Source organism: Crinia signifera, chromosome 4, assembly GCF_055691185.1.
Source record: "Crinia signifera chromosome 4, ASM5569118v1, whole genome shotgun sequence".
Classification (NCBI taxonomy): domain Eukaryota; kingdom Metazoa; phylum Chordata; class Amphibia; order Anura; family Myobatrachidae; genus Crinia; species Crinia signifera.
In genome coordinates, this window is record NC_139220.1 from 256,820,888 (window position 1) to 256,840,128 (window position 19,241).

At 44.0% G+C, this 19,241-nt stretch overlaps 1 protein-coding gene across 1 annotated transcript in view; it reads right to left on the reverse strand.

The window, feature by feature from the left end:
* Positions 1-474: 474 nt before the first annotated feature.
* CHSY1 (chondroitin sulfate synthase 1) overlaps positions 475-19,241 on the reverse strand; it is a 46,598-nt gene continuing 27,831 nt past the window's right edge. Inside the window, exon 3 of the mRNA XM_083184285.1 lies at positions 475-3,640. Within this exon, the coding sequence (XP_083040411.1) occupies positions 2,048-3,640 (1,593 nt within the window). The 3' untranslated portion in view covers positions 475-2,047. The remainder of the gene's footprint in view (positions 3,641-19,241) is intronic.

The window sequence follows — 19,241 nt, forward strand, 5'->3', positions numbered from 1 at the left end:
TGGTATAATATGTAATGGGTGTGTGAAGTGCAATAGGCAATAGTGTAAGTTTTTGGTGCGCGTCTTAGCGCGCACGGTCCCTGTTTTTAGTTGGTCTGGCTCCTAGATTTTAAAGAAAATTTGTCAAGCCCTGCTGTAAGTCGTACTGCAACTCAGATGGTAACCCTTTTAAATCAAGGGGCAAGTGACTGACACTATCCAAGTAGTGCTTAGTCTTCCAGGTCAGTGAGGTTGGTGCATCTAGCTTTGATGTGTGCATGCAATGAAGTATGAATGGAGTAAGGCTGAAAGTATCAAAAACCACGTGTTTAGGGTCCTGTGTTACACATGAAAAACATCTACAGATGATACATTTTAGTAAAGTAGTAGAGGAAAGAGTAGCACATAAAGGAAGGGAATCACTATACAACTGAAATACCTGTATAACCCATTTTCTGAAATGTAATAGGTTTGTTTAAAACCAAAGTTAATGCAGACTTTTAATTGAACATTTTATTAAACATTTTATGTAATCAAAACATTTTATCTTTGGGGAGGGATTCAACAGAAAAAAAAACCAAAACCAAATAATTTAAAAAACAGTCCATAGCGCACTAATCTCCCAACCCAACAAACAGGAGACTGAGGAAGGAGGAGTCCTGAAGACACAGAGCTCTGATCCGACAGTTTATAAGATGTATTTGGTACAACAGTTCAGTGCCTTGTATCCATTGCACTGCCCCCTGGCAGAAGGAGAGGGCATGTAAGGCACAGAGACACATCAAGCAGTATTTCTGAAAAGCAAAGTTGAAAAGTAACACTTTGAAGTTACCTACTAACATGATTCTAGGGTACATTCCTCATGTTGGTAACAGATACCTGGTGAACTGGTCCTTACATGGTCTGGGTAGGCAGGTAACAGAGGTAAGGCACATTGTAAAAATGATCTTTAACATTTTGACAGAGACCCGATTTGTTGGGAATGTGCAAATATTTGGTCCAAAAAAAAGGGAATGGGACAGGACACAAAATCAGACGCTGCTTTAATGGCAGGATTCCAGTATAAAAACCATTATGGAGTAGTAACAAACCCTGCAGTGTACCACGGCAATCCCAGAATTGGTAATAACACTGGCACACAAAATGTGGTCAAGTATCACTTCAACAGCAAAAGGAATGTGTGCATACACAAAAACAAATCACCACAAAAACAAATCTACTATGGGGAGATGTATCAAACCTCCTAAATAGGACAAGTTGCCATAGCAACCAGAATCTTATTTCATAAAATGATAAAACTACAAGCAACTGTTGATTTGGGCAACACCACTTGTCCTCTTTAGAAGGTTTTAGCCACTCACTACATGGCTAAAAAAATAGGTTCTAAGCCAAGAAATAAAATTGACAAAAAAAAAAAAAACAACACACACTAAAAATTCAGATTGAACAAATGGCCTTACCAAAAAACTAATTTTAAACATTTTTGCTACATATATTTAGGTTAATCACAAAAACCTAATAAAAAAACAGCACTCCAATGCATTAATATGGGCAGTCTAAAAGAAATTAGACTGTTCATACAATTGTCAGGAGGGCAATCAAATCAATCCTAACATTAAACATAAAAAAGGAATGCTTTGTTCCCAATAAAGTCTGCTTCTCTGCAGACATAATAAAACATTAAAAGTTTGAAAAGATTTGTAACAATGTTACCATTATGGCGTGAACATATAAATATAAAGAACCAGTAACAAGAAAAACAAACTGGATGTGCCAGGTACAGTGCAGGGTCTACCGGCCACATTTCCATGTTTGCAATAGGTGGGGTGGGAATAGACTTGAGGACAAGACTTCATGGAATGTGAGAACACAGGGATTTGATCATAAAAAGATACTTCAAGTTGTCATATTGCAATGGCTAAAAAAAGGCAAATACTGATCACATTTGTTTTAGTCTGAAAAGCTTAGTCAGCTTTTCAATAGACAGACCAAGTAAAAAAAACAAAAAAAACAAAATTAAAGTGAAAAATAAATTAGATGGCTATGAAAGTCCAGCTGTGCTGGCTTGTCAGGATGTCCTCACAGTCTCATTTGTATGAATGGCTTTACCAAATGTAGGGTCATTTTTCTCAAGCCATAGTTCAGCTAGCCGCTGGGTAGAACCGTATGTAGAAGCTTTGGATCCCAAACACATTTTGTACTGTTTAGGATCAAGATTGGGGTCGCAAAACACCGGATGGTGTATGTGGACTACACCCACTTCTTCACTTCTAAAAGTCTTTAAACCGCTCTGTACCACTTTATTAAAAAGGTCCACATCCTCTAGACCCCATCCCTGAATAGAGACATCAAAGCCCCCAGCTCGTATAAGGTCTCCTTTGTGAACACAGGTAATTCCAAAGCCATAGTTCCTCCAGAAACCAGTCTTCTGTGTGAAAGCATAATGGTTATCGCTGGGAACCTGGCCAGCATAGACAATCTTGGGATCATACTGGCTGAATATAATTGGAAAGTATATTTGTTGCCCTAGGATGGTGTTGGCCCTACAGCGCTGGAGGAACTCTGTAGTAAATACCAAATCCACATCGCAAAAGAAAAGCAACGAGTCATTGCTAAATTGAGATGATCCAACTTCCAAGGCCAAAGCTCTGGAGAACTCCCCACTCACAGGTAAGATTTGCAAATCTGCCTTTGGATATTTAACACGATAATCTCTCATGAGGTCAACTTGTTTTTCTTTGTCTGTGTTGGCATCAGAATTGAAAAGCAAAATAACCAGCTTCACATTTTGGTTGGGTATGAGGCAAGTCTTTTCAAAGTTAGCCATGAACCTACTAAACATTTCAAAGCGACCAGACAATGGAACCAAAATGTTAACCTTCTTTTCTTTGGGTTCCTTGTGTTCAACCCTTGAGGCAGTGAGCTGAAAAGGAACAAACATCTTAAGCGAGTTGGAGAGGAAAGATAAGGATCCTGAATCCTGGTTTATTCTATTAGCCAACTCTTTGGCATCAATCTCTTCATGTTCCATGAATTGAATCTTGCTGAAGGTTTGTTGGAGGTAGGCATGTCTCCTCACTGGTACAGTCATTTTCTTGCCTTTGTGCTTTTTGTATAGCAGGAGCAGATCTAGAACATATTCTGCACCATACATGGGATTGAGTCTGCGGTATCCATACTGGATTTCTTTAAAGTCAATAATACGACCACGAGTTTTGGCATTGGCATTAATCATTTCCATGACTTGCATGACTATGTCATCAAGAGCTACTTTTTGTGAAGTATCCATCCCACGTCTAGGAGGTTGCCCATCAGCAGCTGAAAACAAGTACTTGCCAGTCAGGAACTCCCACTCTAGGATCTCCTCCCGTTGACGTGGTTGGAACCGCATAAAAGATGGGGCCATCCCCAGTTGTAGATCATCCCTGTGAACTTCTGTGCTGCTGTACTTGCTCATCAGGACAATCTCTCGGTGGAGCTGAATTGTGCGGTAACGCAGCTCTGCTATCTTGCGGCTCAGCATGTAACTGTGCAGCCTATATTGATATGGAGGGTTCTTATTCGGGTGTAGAGTGATGGCTCTGTGAATCTTGCTGTTTCGCAGATCTCGAATATAACCCTTTTTGTTTTGCTCGTAGTTCTCATAGAACAGCTGCTGCATCTGAATAGGGAAATAAGAAAAAAAAATAAGTTTTAGTTTCCAAAAGCAAAACCTTTAATACCTATTTTAGGAAGCAGCAAATGTCCCCCCTCCCCAAAAAAAAGACAAAAAGTAAATGTTTTGCTACCAATTCAATCGGTGGGGCTTCTAATCTTTAATTTAATCCTGCATAAAAAGATGCAACATGCAAATTATACAGCACACACTTCTTACAAACTGCCCAAAATTAAGGAAAATTCCCTGTTTTACACCCAATTTTTTGTCCAGGAATGGAATTAGAGCCCTCCCTAATAGTCAATATATTTAAGCAAATGCTCAGCTTCATCAGGAATGTAAGGAATTTGTACAAGTTTCGTAGAATATGCTTACAGGGACAAGGGAAAAAAAAAAAAGTTCAGGCGGGCTAGGTACTGACAAAGTATACTCTTGAAGTTTGCAAGACACCAAATGTGAAGTGTGCGCGTAAATCACTTGGCACGAGGAAAGCAGAAATGTTAATTTACATACATATCAAAACAGCACTGTATAACCCATATCATCCACACACTGCATAAAGCATGAGAACAGTTATAATTTTTAAAATTCAAAAGGCGGGTATAACCTGTGCATAGAAGAATCTAATGTCTCAACATTGGAAGCATAGCATCTATGAGTTACGTTGTTACAAATAAGCAAAGAACTTCATACATTCATTTATTTTTCCTGCCATTTCATAGTGCACAGACTTCACCCACAGAAGGATACGGAGCCTTCTGCCACTTCTGTTTACCCAAGACCTGTTAACGCCTTAAACGCTCTAAAGTTCCCTCGTCCATTAGGAGGTTGGATATTTGTGGTACAGCTGTTGTGAATGACATTGGCGGCTTTCCAGAAACCCAACTGAAAGAGTTTGTGTTGCATTTCTGAGTTTTAATGAAGACAAACTTTTGCCAGAGAGAGTAGAGTGCATTGGGCAAAACGGGCTTCAAAATAAGGCACATTTTATAGGGAATTTGGCATTCTGCCTGGAGATTGTCCCTAAGGATTCCATCACAGGCAGAGATTGTACTGCAGAGTCGGGCTCCAGTGTAGCAGAATTGTGAACAAGGCAGCGTTCAGCAGGTTATCAATGGATAAGTATGGGCAATGTGTGGTGCCTTATTAAGGGGGGGAAAAATAAAAAGGTGATCAGTTCAGACTCATCAGGCTTAAAATGTATCCCATTCTCTTTAAATAAAACAAAACTCAATAGGTCTAGGTAGCAGCCTCTGTATAAAAGGGTACGCTACAATTATAAAAAAAATTGACCTGCTTTGTGGGGGGGGGGGAAAGCAACTTTCTAAATTAAATATTCTTCCTATTTGTCTTGTGACCGCGCCTGCTAAACTGTACAAGACCCATTTGAAGTATTAAAATGCTGCATATTGTGATCAAGGGTTGAAATACTGGACAGAAACTTGTACTGTATAAACAAGGAGACTGTGTTCCAAAAGACAGAAGCAACCAGACAATGGAACCAAAATGTTGACCTGTCCTAGGTTGCGGATCATTTGGTCTATAACAACTAGCTCAACAAGCATTGTGTCTAGAGCAAAATGGTTTTTTTTCGTTTTTTTTTTTTTAACCCGAATGTGGACATGGACACAGGTTTGAAGTGCACCGCATTGCTCGCTGGGCTCAGCACACTGTTCTATTCTCCCATCATGCCCTAGTGGATGGTAGGGCATGAAATACCGCCTGTCGGCACATGTCAGCTCAAAAACGGTGAAAAACCCCATGTCGACCTTCCTGTTGTAGACCAAATTCTTTAACTTTGGGATCTTTATGTATGCAAGTAATGTTTATTTCCTTTCCTGAACATTATACACACTCACCCAAAAATCTGACGTCTGTAAAAAATGTTAAAGGTTAAAAAGCGATTGCTTCATACAGCTTTCCTAATAAAATGCCTCAATTGGGTATTCTCATACCATAACTCATGTCAAGCATACCATGCAATTACACTGTTGCAAGTTTATTTTGCACTTTTGAACCAACATAAATAACGGCACACCCCAAAACAATACAAGTGGAAACTTCTAGAGAGAATTGCGACAGAGTTCTTGAACTTCAAGTGCACACTGAGTGATAGGTTTGGCCTTTGCTGCAGTAACCCTGCAACATCTGAACAAGGGTAGGACTGTTCACAAAAGGTAAAAGGCATGGAGATTTGTATACGGCTAAGGACGGGGAGGGGGGCACCTGTACAGTTCTGCCAAAGCCAACAGAGGCCCTTGCACAGCTGGTACAAAGTTGCAAAGTAATGTACTGTGTATCAGCCGTTCTGGGGACATTTTTCATCTTTCAGGAGGTCATCTCAGGTTGGCCAGGATCAGCTACACACAAGTTTGACGGTAGGAATATTGTGAGCTTAAAATATCTCCCCCTTAAATAGGTTACAAATGTTAGGGGGAAGTACAGTGCAAGCAGAATACAATAGCAATATTCAAATACAAGTGTCAAGAGTTGCAAAGACCGGTCATAGGGCTTCAAAACTAAAAATCCATTAGCACATGTCATGTGTAGTGTGGCCAATCCCGGGATCAGCGGGATCCCGGGATTTGGCCTAAAAAAGTCTGGGATTTCGGGATTAGACTGCGCATGCGCAGTCTAATGCCAAGCAGCGTCTGAGCACTCGCTCAGACGCTGCCCGGCTGTTCCCGTAACCTGACCCGGCGTGCGGCCTGCGTAGCGTGACAGTAGAGGTCACGCTGCGCAGGCCACACGTCACTAGTGACCGCCTACCCGCCTCTTCTCCGCCGCCCGCCAGCACACCGGCCTGACTCCGCCCGCCTCTTCTCCGCCGCCCGCCTGCCTCCGCCCACCTGCTGTCTTCTATGGAGGTGCACTTGCCGGGAGGCACCGTGCACCTCCAAACCCACTCCCGGCCGCCCGCCCGCACCCTAATGTAAGTAGATGTGCGGGTCGGCTGGGGTGGGTCCTATGCTAAGTTTTTTTTTTTTTTGGTGGCGATGCCAATCCCGGGATCCTGCGAATCCCGGGATTGAGCATTTTTCAATCCCGGGATTGAAAAAATGCCCCGGGATTGGCATCCCTAGTCATGTGTGGCACTACCCCAAGATGACCAAAAACCGTAGCTTGTACCCAAACCATGCTCCACTTTAACTTTTAAATTTTCTAGTCATCTTCAATATAGCCAGAACATTCTCCACAGCACTTGACATTCAGAATGTACCAACTACCACTTAAAAAGTGGTGCTTCTAATGTTATTTCCCTCCACTGCCACAATTATTGTAAAAGCCAATTCGACTATAGGTGTGTACACACTGTGCAATATGGTCGCTAAGCAATTTTGGCTTAATACCCCACAGCAATATAATGCTCAGTGCACTGTTCATCGGTGACCAGCCATAGTGGCCGGGAGCATGCTCCAGCGACCATTAAGGGCTGGCTGCGAGAGCGTGTGTCGAGCAATTTATCTCCCACAACACAAAAAAATATGGTCGCTCAGTGACCATTTAGCCAGCGATAATGGCTTAAATTGCCCCATGAGTACAGGGCTTATCGGTACTAGTGGACTATACTAAAATTTGGGGATTTGAAGCTTCTGCACAGTAAATTAAAATGCGACACACACACACAAACACACACCTCCAAGATAAGGCATTCCATAAATAATAGTTATTGCATCTAGTCACAGGCTATCTAAAATGGTTTAAATGGCAATAGCGCAGGCAGACACAGAAGGGACTGTAGGGGGAATCGGCTCTTGAGCTGCTCAGCGCTTAACTGGGGAACATAAACCATGTAAATAGCAGTCTGCTAAATATAGGATTAGAGAAAAGATCTGCTCTGGTGTCATGGCGGATTCAAACACACTGTACTCGCTTCTTGAAGACAAAGCAAAACAAAAACAAGGGCAGGGAAGTGCAAACACCTCCACCAAAGCCCCACTATTTGCCAAATGAGGACAAATACCCTCCCTGATCTCTAGGCAAGATAAGGCCAAAAAGGCTTAAACGTACATATTTCAATAAAAATTAGAAAGTATAATGACAGCGGTTACACAGTAAACTGTTTGATGTGTTCACGGCACAATCATTGTCCCACTACAGCACGTAAAATATTGAATGCTTGTACAAAAGCCACTAGCTGCTACACTACAGTAACACTAGACAAAGATTAACCCTTTATGCACTATTGCAGGTTCCAGATGTACCCCAGTGATGACACTGGTATAGACAAACGAGGCCCCAAGTAAAAGTAAATGGTCACTGGAGACACACCCTTTAATCCATGGCAATATGTGCATTGCAGCAGTGTGGTCAGGGCATACACAATGAGCAGAGAGCGATGATGTGGCATTGAAGTAAATTCGATGTCACCTAGTGGCTTGAACTTGGCAGGATGTTAAAACAGAGCCCTTTCTGAACATCCCACAGATACACATAATTAAGAAGAAAGCAACGAACGTTTCTCATTCTGAGAAAAGTAGTAACTTGCCCCAGGCCAACCACAAACCTTTCCCACATTACAACTAAAGGGAACCACTTAAGCCTGGTGTAGAGCTATTTGGATGCATACGTGGCACACAGACCGAAATCTTACATTAACAACTTCATTACGGTCTCCTTGTGAGACTGCCATGTTGGAAATAGTCAAGGTGCCATTGTTACAGTATATTGCCATCACATCCAATGTGGCACCTATCAATGCTGGGAGTACAGCAATTGGCAGGTACACACTGCCACAAAGCCAGTTATTTGTCCCATGTTAAGCTGTAAGAACTAATTAATGCATACAACACTTGTAAACAGAAATTATATATATATATAATTTTTTGCAGTATTCCGCACTCAAGTCAATATCAATGAAGGGGGTGCTCCTACTGATGAATCAACATCAAAGTATAGGGGAATTGAAGAGGGCACTCACCAAGTTGTAGTAAATCATCAACTGATTTTTATTGGCATCTGATAACCAAGCATATCGACGTGACGTTACGTTTCGGTCCAATACAGACCATCCTCAGGACAAGGTTCAGCATTACAAACAACTGTCAGTAGACATGCGACCTGGCATCCATCCTCTAGAGAGGATACATCTACACTGCCTCACCGGGTCAGCATATATACCCCTGGACAGGAAGTGATGTCACCACCTGCTGTCCATTGGTCCCACACTTAAAACACTTGAGCCACACTTCTAATGCTGAAACACAGTAATGTATAATCAAAAGTACCTAGCGATTAGGTGTATAACATCTAGTAAATGTAAAAGCACCACAGAAAAAAGTGCTCTAGTAGCAAACGAAGAATTAACACCGGACCGGACGTCCGCAATGCATTCCACAACCTTAACAGGAAGTGTGACGCTTTGCGTTCCAGCTACAGGAACTGAACATGTGGCTACTCGAGTAGCTATAGCAACCACACGCCGCCCGGTCTGTCAGCGTTTGTGCACGAAGTGCAAAGCGCTCTTATATGTAAACAAAGTCTGGCATTCTGTGAAACATGTGGACATGCGGTCCTGGCATATAGTAGAACTAGACTTACCTAAATTGAAACAACAATTGTAAAGTCATATGCTGTATGTAGTGTGTAGGACATGGGGCAATAGCCAACCCGGGTGGCAACACCAATACAAAACATACACAAATAAAAATAAAACATCAACCTATTTACACAAAAAAAACAAAAATATGTGCATAACTCATAAAAGTGAAAACCTCCATGTACACTTAGTAGCAGCAAAAGCAGATGTTTATGCTCTGTGTTCGATACTTTATATCAAATCATAGCCATCCTAATGTGACTATTTAATATATCCAGCTTTTTGATACGGTTTAGGTGTGTACATGAATAAGTCAATAAATTTTTAGAAAAATAAAAAAAAATTATATATATATATATAATCAGTTACTCTTTGTATCGTGTATTCACTGTCCAAGTGCCGCTCCCTTTCGTGGAAGTTATATGTGGGGTTCCTCCTGAGCCACCCTTGGTCGTTAATATGCACGATCGGGTGCAGTGAATACTGGGTCCCCCGCTGGCTATAGGGGGGGGCAGCCTGTGCTGCCTGGGTCCCGGAGAGCCCCCCTCCCCTCCACATTCCTCTGGAGCAGCCAGGGAGACTAATCTCTCTGGCTGCTTCCGTCCCCCGGCTCCCTGAAAGCTCCCTGCCGCGGACGCTCGTCCGCTGCTGGGGTTAAGACTCTCCGCGAGTGGCGGAGAGCATCAGCCACATTGAATAGTGGGTAAAGTGCCGTGACGGAGAATCTCCAAACATGGAAAATCTCCGCACAAACACGGAGAGTGCATGGAGAGCGAAATAAAACGCTCTCCATGCACAGAGAACTTTCTCATTGAATACTGCCCTAAGTGTACATGGAGGTTTTCACTTTTATGAGTTATGCACATATTTTTTTTTTTTTTTTTTGTGTAAATAGGTTGATGTTTTATTTTTAATTGTGTATGTTTTGTATTGGTGTTGCCACCCGGGTTGGCTATTGCCCCATGTCCTACACACTACATACAGCCAAATGACTTTACAATTGTTGTTTCAATTTAGGTAAGTCTAGTTCTACTATATGCCAGGACCGCATGTCCACATGTTTCACAGAATGCCAGACTTTGTTTACATATAAGAGCGCTTTGCACTTCGTGCACAAACGCTGACAGACCGGGCGGCGTGTGGTTGCTATAGCTACGCGAGTAGCCACATGTTCAGTTCCTGTAGATGGAACGCAAAGCGTCACTTCCTGTCAAGGTTGTGGAACGCACTGTGGATAGACCGGGCGGCGTGTGGTCACTATGGCTACGCGAGTAGCCGCATGTTTAGTTCCTGTAGATGGAACGCATAGCGTCACTTCCTGTTAAGGTTGTGGAACGCATTGCGGACTTCCGGTCCGGCGTTAATTCTTCGTTTATGCTGACCCGGTGAGGCAGTGTAGATGTATCCTCTCTGGAGGATGGATGCCAGGTCGCATGTCTACTGACAGTTGTTTGTAATGCTGAACCTTGTCCTGAGGATGGTCTGTATTGGACCGTAACGTCACGTCGATACGCTTGGTTATCAGATGCCAATAAAAATCAGTTGATGTTTTACTACAACTTGGTGAGTGCCCTCTTCAATTCCCCTATATATAGATATAGATCTATATATCTATGAAAAAAAAAAAAAAAAAAGTCTTGCTCCCACATGTTGAAACCAACTGCTCGTTCCAGGAAGTGCTCATCAAGGGAAGATCAGAAGTGTAATAACCAGATTATCAGCAAACAGCAAGTGTAATAATGCATAATAAGCTAGGTTATAAAACCCAGACAACAGCTTTTTAAGCAGTTTTACAACTAGTTTAATACATATGTCATATACCAAATGGTTAATGATCCTACAGGGAAGAAGGAAAAAACAAAACAAAAAACCCCTACAACACAGGTTAGTGGCTTTCTTCATGATTTATTCAAGGTGCATCCCTTCAAAAGCGGAGTCAGAGGAGACACCCTCCTAAGTACACCATTAGAATCTGGATGCATCAAACACTAGGCAGAATTTAAGCAGCTTATACAGCATACAATGAGCACAGGCCGCTAGGACCGTGTACTATATAGAAAAGTAGTAATAGCATTAGGGCAGGTAGAATACAGTAGGCTGCTTTGAAGATGGCATTAGGTGGCCAGATGAAAAGCAGAAGGAAACATCCTGCAAAACAGGAATACTCTACAGCTGACCGTCTGGTTACAATATGGAAGATTCTTTATACTAAACGGTGCCCTTTAGCAGTCTGCGTCTCTCAGAAGAGGAAGAGACTACTACGCAGACCTTAAATAAAAGTTAACAGGATATTAAAATAAATACAGGATATTAAAATGGAGTTACATAAAAAAAAAAATTAATACATATCTTAAAAAAGGAACAAAAAATGGTCATGGAAACATTCTGATTGTCACTATTATATTAATGAACTATTAAAAATAAAAATTATAAATATATCGCTAGAGGTATTCCATTTTTTGTTTGGGCACTGTGCAATACAGTTAAATCGGTGCCTGTGGTATTTGCATCTGAGCAGCGTATTTCTGCTAAGCTAAGAAATGTCTGGCTTTCTGCACACTCTCGTGCTTTATAGTTTAAATGCAGGGATGGGGAAACATGCGGCCCGCAAACAGCTCCTGACTGATCGGCTGCTGCTGTATGTGCGTGTCCAATGGCGGCTGTATGTGCACGGCATAGTCCAATGTAGCTGACGCTCAGCCTGGGCGTAGCAGGCGCGGCCGGCTCGTGCGCTAAAGGCAGCAGGACTATGCTGCGTGCACACAAACACATAGCCACCATTGGAGCTACCCGCAATGTCACTACAACCGGTGCCGAGATTGCATGGGGCTGCAATCGGCACCATTTTTCAAGGTTGGTGTTTGGACTATCTAAAAAGGGGCAGGTGTGTGGAATAACGAAGAGGGAGCTGGTGTGTGGAAATAGGAGGGGCATGTGTGGCATTACTAATGGGGGCAGGTGTGTGTAATTACTGGGGCAAGTATAAGCCTACTATTGTGTTGCATGAAGGGTAGAAAGGGGTATATGGTGTGCTACAATACATTCAAAGACAAATCCCCCTTTGAGTGGCCACACACCCTATTTCTGGAGTGCAGCCCTCAAATATCTGCTGGAAGTATTAAGTGGCCCCCAGCTGAAATTGCCCACCCCTGGTTTAAATGTGTTTAGCTGCTTTACACAGCGATAGTCTATTTTGGGGTGAACAGAGTGAAACAGGAATGGCTGACCAGCGTCTAAAGAAATTGAACGGGGGCTCACAAAAAACAACTGAGTTGTCCTTTAAGATTAGACCATTTTGCAAAAGTTAAACAAAGTTTAACTGGAGTTTTTAAAGCCTGCACGGTGGCTATAGGAAACGTAGGCAGTTTCTGTATTAAAAAGTACAACTTCTACAAAGCCCATCTCCCACAGACATCCATATTCAGTCAGTTAATCTAACACAGTGGTCTCCAACCTTAATTGAGCGAGAGCTACTCGCGACAAAAAAAACTTCCCGGAGAGCTACTAAAATTTGACCAATGCCCCTGATACTATACCGCACACCATAATGCCCATTACACAACATGCCACACACCATAATGCCCAGTACATGTCCACATAAGTAGCTCCCCACCCCCCAGACTTCCATTATTAACGCTTCCTCCTACAACCTCAGCACCTACCATGGCAGAAACAGACCATATTTTTAGCACTGTTACCTCCATCACCCCAATGATCCAAGCTCCTACCCCTCTTACATTACCCTTCTCACCCACTATGCTCCCATAACTATCCACCCCATTTGCTCCAGGTAGTTACCCATTTGTGCCCCCTGTGCACAGATGCAGCTATTCTAGTTACACGTGCAAAGATGCAGCTATGGTATGTACATTAGTTGTATTTGTACAGATGCAGCTATGATATGAATGGCAGCTGCATATGCAGAGATGTAGCAATGGTATGCACAGGAGATATATGTGCACAGATGAGCACATACACAGCACTGAAGGTGCATACTGATTGGATATAGGACACAACGCTGTCCATCTGTCCGGGGGCCGCGCTAACCTGCAGGCAGGTGTCTGCTCCCGGCGGCGGTACGCTGCTGCGGCATCCCTCCCCTGCTGTTGCTGTCTCCAGTTATCTGCTCTCACAGCGCTGCCCGCAGCACTCTCTCCCCATAGCCGGCTCTGCCGCCACTGACATTGTTACTGCAAGAGCCAGGAGAGTGGGCGGCGCTGCGGAGAGTGGGATCATGGCTCCAGGTCTGATTGGCCAGTGTACGGTCAGTCGTACTCTTGGCGGACCAGTGACTGGGGAGAACTTAGCGAGGGACAAAACAAGGCGTATGTGAAATCAGTGGCAAGGTCCCTGTGGTGATAGTTCCCATCCACCACCGGGACCCCGCAGCTGATCTCACATACACTGCAGGGACCCCCTGCCCGTCGGCTGCTGAGGAGTCCCAGCATGTAAAATAATCACCCCCACCTCCCGCCCGCCTCAAGCCACGGACAAGCGAAGCAGAGCTAGGCACATGGTCGGCCAGCCGGGAGGTGCAGGAGGGCAACAGTGGTCGAGCCACCCGTTTTGCTCAGGCGAGCTACCAGTAGCTCGCGAGCGACGGGTTGGCGACCACTGATCTAACATATAGGGTTACATATTATACAGGGACTGCTTTCTGACAGGGTTGTCCTTAAAATTTTAAGAGTCACCAGTATGTGCAGAACGTGCCAATGTGTCCCCGTTGGTACACATTGGTGCAAATGAAAATTTTGGAGGTAAAAAAACACCAAACCCAAACAGACGAGGCAGCTTTTTATTAATAACCTTAAAAGGAGTGGAGGGAAATGGGAATACTTTGTATCATTTTCAAATAGATAATGCCGGAAGAGAATGATAACTGTAAAATGAGGCTGAGTTATGTGCTATCAGCCAGCTGGGAAGATTTCAGCCAGGCTATTTATGCAGAATGATCCATTATTTCCATGACCACAAGGTGTATGTCTACACACTTCGTATCTTAAACATTTTATTTCAGATTAAAAAAAAAAAAAGTTGAAGCTTGAAGTAAAAAAACCTGTTAAAAAAGAAAACTACACTCAAAACCTACATCTATATGAAAACTTCATGTGCGAGACAGGAGATAGATAGATAGATATATCTATCTATCTATCTATCTCAATATATCATTCTGGCTATAATATTAGGGTACTTGTGTATGATCACGGCACCCATAGGCTAAGCTAGGTTGTCAGCGTAGCCCAACGGCTGCCTAGCGTAGTCAGTGCAGTGACTCCGCGGCAGCCATGCGTAGTGTCCTCATCAGACAGCTAGTCACCGTACTGTCCCTGGGAGCTGCAGCTCTGTCCACGGCAAGCACCTCTCACACATCGCTGGCGCCCACATGATCCCCTCTCCACTGGCGGGATCATACGGGCGCCGGCGGAAAAGGCGCTCCATCTGTATGAGACGCAGGAGCGTCTCAGATGCTTCAGGGTCTCAGTAAGTATTGTGGCAGGGTACAGCAAACCTGCAGACAGGGTTAGGGGTTTGGTAGCATGTACATCTCCTGCACAAACGGGGGTCCGGCCGCAAGTGCGTCTCATGCACAATAAAGGAGGCATTTGCCAGTGCTCCATGTTACATACTGGCAAATGCCTCCATTTGAAACCCCCACTAGCCTCGCCAGCCCGGAGAGGAGAGACCAGCGTTACGCGTGCTCCCGACCTTTTCATACCCCCACTATCCATGTCGGCGTGGAGCTTATGTTATAAAGCAGACATGTCCAACGATGGCCCTCCAGATGTTTTGGCACTACACATCCCAGCATGCTTTGCAATAGTTTTAGCATTCTCTAATCGCAAAACTGTGGCAAAGCATGCTGGGATGTGTAGTTTCACAACATATAAAGTGTGGCGAGCGCAGCGAGCCCCGCGAGGGGACACATTACTTCACATGTATGCCGCGTCCACTCGCCACACTTTATAATATCAACTCCACGCAGATGTGGATAGTGGGGATAAGAAAAGGTCGGGAGGACGGGTAACGCGTGCGCTCACACGCTTCGGGCTGGCATGGATAGTGGGGGTGTTTCAGGAACACATTCACACCTGTCATGTCAGGCAGGATAAAATGGTCAATGGTTCCCACACAATGTAATAAGTGCAGACTGACTACGCTAACTAAGTAAGCTCCGGCTGGCCACGAATGGGCGGGAACACGACGCTGATATTGACAGGGACGCCTGACTGACTACGCCAACTACGTAAGCTCTGGCTAGCCACAAATGGGCGGGAACACTACACTAGGCTGGCCGCGGGAATACTATGCTAACTACGTAACGGGCACCGTTAAAATACAAGTACCAATACTAGTACAGCCACCTTTACCACAATCCGTTAAAGACAGGCAAAAAAAACACCACACAACTTGTATACAAAAGAAAACCCATACGTCTGCTTCTCTGTTCCTGAGGAGACTGCAAGCCAACCCACTCTGTCCATATTCTGCTACATAGAACAGACATTCCAGCATCTCGTGAGATCAAACCTACAAGATGCTTAAAGAAAAACAGAAAAAAAAACAAAAAACACACACACACACACACACACACACACACTTCTGCAGATAGAAGTGGTGGTCTTCAAACAAACCCCTGCAAAGTAATTCCATGCTATGCAAGGGTACTTTTATGTGGCTGGGTGACTTTTACGAATATATTTGTAATTTTTTCCCTAAATCTGTCTTTTTGGGGAGATGGGTATTGGACTGACTGAAAAAAGGGTCTATTTTAAATGAGCAGCTACTATTTGTGTACCATCACATAAGGACATTTGTGTGAAATAGATGCACCTTCATTCTGGACACATTGCTGCTGCTGAGCAGCAGCACCGCAACGACCATGTCCTTTATGTGAGCGACACAATGTACCTGGTTAGACATGGATGGGGGACTACCGCATTTTTCGGACCATAACTTTTTCTCCGCCAAAAGGTGTGTGGGGGGGGGGGGGGGGTCTGTCTTACGGAATGAATACGTGGGTGAGCAAGCGCAGATGGAGTCCGCCGGGTCTGCTCTCTGCTGCATACCTAGCAACCGGGTAGCGGCGTCTGCGGCCCGAGACAGTGGGCGGCTGAAGACCCGGGATCCGCTCCCAGTGACACCCGGCCTCCCAGCTGACTCGCCCTCTGTCAGCGGTGATAGCCATGTTATCATTACCCTGTGTTACCCCAGCGTCCGCACTCTCCCTCCAACTGCCTGGCCATGTCTCTCCCGCTGCTCTTTATCTACTTGGGAGGGGAGATGCTGTATATCCTGTACCAGCGGCTGCAGACGCAGAACATCCCCCTGGATAAGGTTAAGAAAGGTGAGCGTTGGTGCACCGGGCAATATGGCTGCTACCCGACAGCCCCCCGAGGCAGCAGCGGTGTGCATGCAGGAGCCAAAGCCCATGGTGATGCGGAAGGGGCTTGTCTAGGCTGTACGTTTGGTGCCTGGGCATTGCTAGCTGGATATGGGCATAATATAGTTCTATAATTATATTGATGAGCCTGCACTGCTGGGGTGAGGCTGCAGTGCCCCTCAGGAATCGTGTATATTTTTATGGCACAAAACAGACAGACATACTACCAAAGAAGTGCTCTCTACCCACCTACACTGAAAATAGACTGTAAGATAGCACGATAATAATAATAATGGAGGCGTCAGGACTATGTTCACAAATGCTTGCCATCTCTTGCTTCAAACCAACTGTTGCTAGTCATATACAATTAGGGCTGAGGCTTATAATTGGAGACTGGATTGTGCACTGAAAATAGAAACTTCCAGCCAAACAGATGGGTCTGAGGTTTCCTACACAGATCCACACCCCCATTCAGTTTCTCATTCATACTCTTCCATATTGTGGGAGGACAACCAGACTGGTGCTTACTGTATTCTGTCCTACAATTAACATTCCACAAGATGGAAAACCTGAACTGCCAGGACTAAATATGGAGCTAGGCTTTGTCAAGTTATACATGGTAGAAGGTGGTTCAGGTCACTACTTTATTTGTAGAAATTGCTGCACACTACTTATCCCATTGACTAAACCAGTTAGTGAATATCTGATGTGTGTTCTAAACGTCCAGGTTCTTGACACGTCAAGGCATCAGCTATGCAGCTGTCCTAGTGTATAAAGTTCCTTTGCAAGGGGCAATTTGTGTAATTTCCTCTAATGGTATTTCACAATCCATGCGCACTCCTGTGGTGTGCTTCCTGGTGGTCATGGCTGAAGATATACTGGGTAGAAAGACTAGATACGTGCTACATATACTTAAGCAGGTATCCAAAGCTGTAGTATACATGCTTAAGTATATGCAGTATGCTCCTGAACAGCCACAAACGGGGTCCTAAGTTTAATGCATGGATCTTCCTGGTCAATACTAGTTTTTTAGTTGCGAGACTTTATGCCTCAGTCAAAAGTTGACCGAATCTACTCAATCCAGTTCTGCTAGACCACATTCTGCTTCATCTCCACATGTACATACCCGCTTGCTCTAGAGCAGTGGTTCCCAACCTTGGTATGATCCAAGTACCCCCCACAGTTCACGTTATCCAGGTCTCCTGGCAGGAGCACTCATTACACAGACATTTTAGAAAGATCCACAAGTGATTCTGTGTGGAGACCTGGAAATGGTGAACAGTTGTTGGTACATGAAGACCAAGGCTGGGAACCACTGCTATAGAGATTACCAGGATCTACCTTCAGTGTTACCGTGGGGAAGCTACAAAAATTTCCAAATAAAACAAAAAACAAAAACACACACCACAACTCATGCTCTCTGCAGTGTTCTAGCACAGTGTGGTCTTTATTTCAGCACTGATTTGCAGACCAGACCTGCGAGTCACAGCAGAGAGCAACACCGCAGGTGGGGAAGTTGTATATGCAGATTCTCTCTAGCTTTATTACTTCCTGAAAAATCAATAGCTAACCAGTCCATAATAAAACAAGGCGAGTGAGCATTTTCTGTTTAATGAATGTACATACATACGGAATGCTCATCTCCAGCAGCATTCACAGAACACAGCTCACACCTTATTCTGGAGGAATCTTTGCGGTCGGTGGAGTCGGTACCCACTGCATATAAATTTAATCAGCACAAGGGGCTTGTGCATCCTATCTTCATCGTTTGCAAATAAGATGCATGTTACACAAAAAAACAAGGCAGTGTTACACACGGCACTTCAAGCATACTTTAGATAGAGCTACTAAAGAGTTGCACAATAAAAACCAGCAGCATCGGACAACATGGCTACACACATTAGCCCCTAGTATACATATATACCAATTATTTACATAAAAGGGCAGAAAAGGCCTACAGACATACGTCTTTTTTACGACAAACATTTTTACCATTCACTAGTGCCAGTATGTATCGCAGAATGAGACTTTAGTTAGCCCCAGCAAACAGGAAGAGAACTCTGCACCTAGAGAGCCCTGTACTCCCGAGAGAGAATAGGGGTGATATCATACGGCCTGTAAGTTTTTCCTGGCTACGGTCTTTTCTTCAACGTATGCCAAAGAGGAAAAGAAATGGGTGGATGACACAGAGGAGACTATGGGCAGAGAATAAAATTCATCAGCATAGAATCTCTATAAAATGAATCTGCAATAAAGCACAGTGAGGGTATGGATCCCTTTATAGGACGTGATTGAGCGCATGTAAATGGTAACCCTATGATCTATATATGTGCATAATGTAATACATGGCCAAGATATTACATCTAAATGGATCAGACAGATGACCACAGCCTGACTTTCAGGCAGGTTATACAGTAGCAAGAGACACAGAACGCTACTGTTCTACATAAAGGCTTGCCAACTGGCACATACAGCACAGGAATAGGGAATGGAGACGTATAGCTGTATGTACTGCTCCCAAGTTCAAATACAAGTAGGTGGGGACAGTTTCCTGTGAAACAAAAAAGTTGGGGGGGGGGGGGGGGGGGGGGGAAGAGAGAAGAGAGATCATTGGAATGGCATAAGGAAGTGATTGTGTCTCAAGTACACAATACTGGAGAAATAAATATAGTATATTGTATATAATG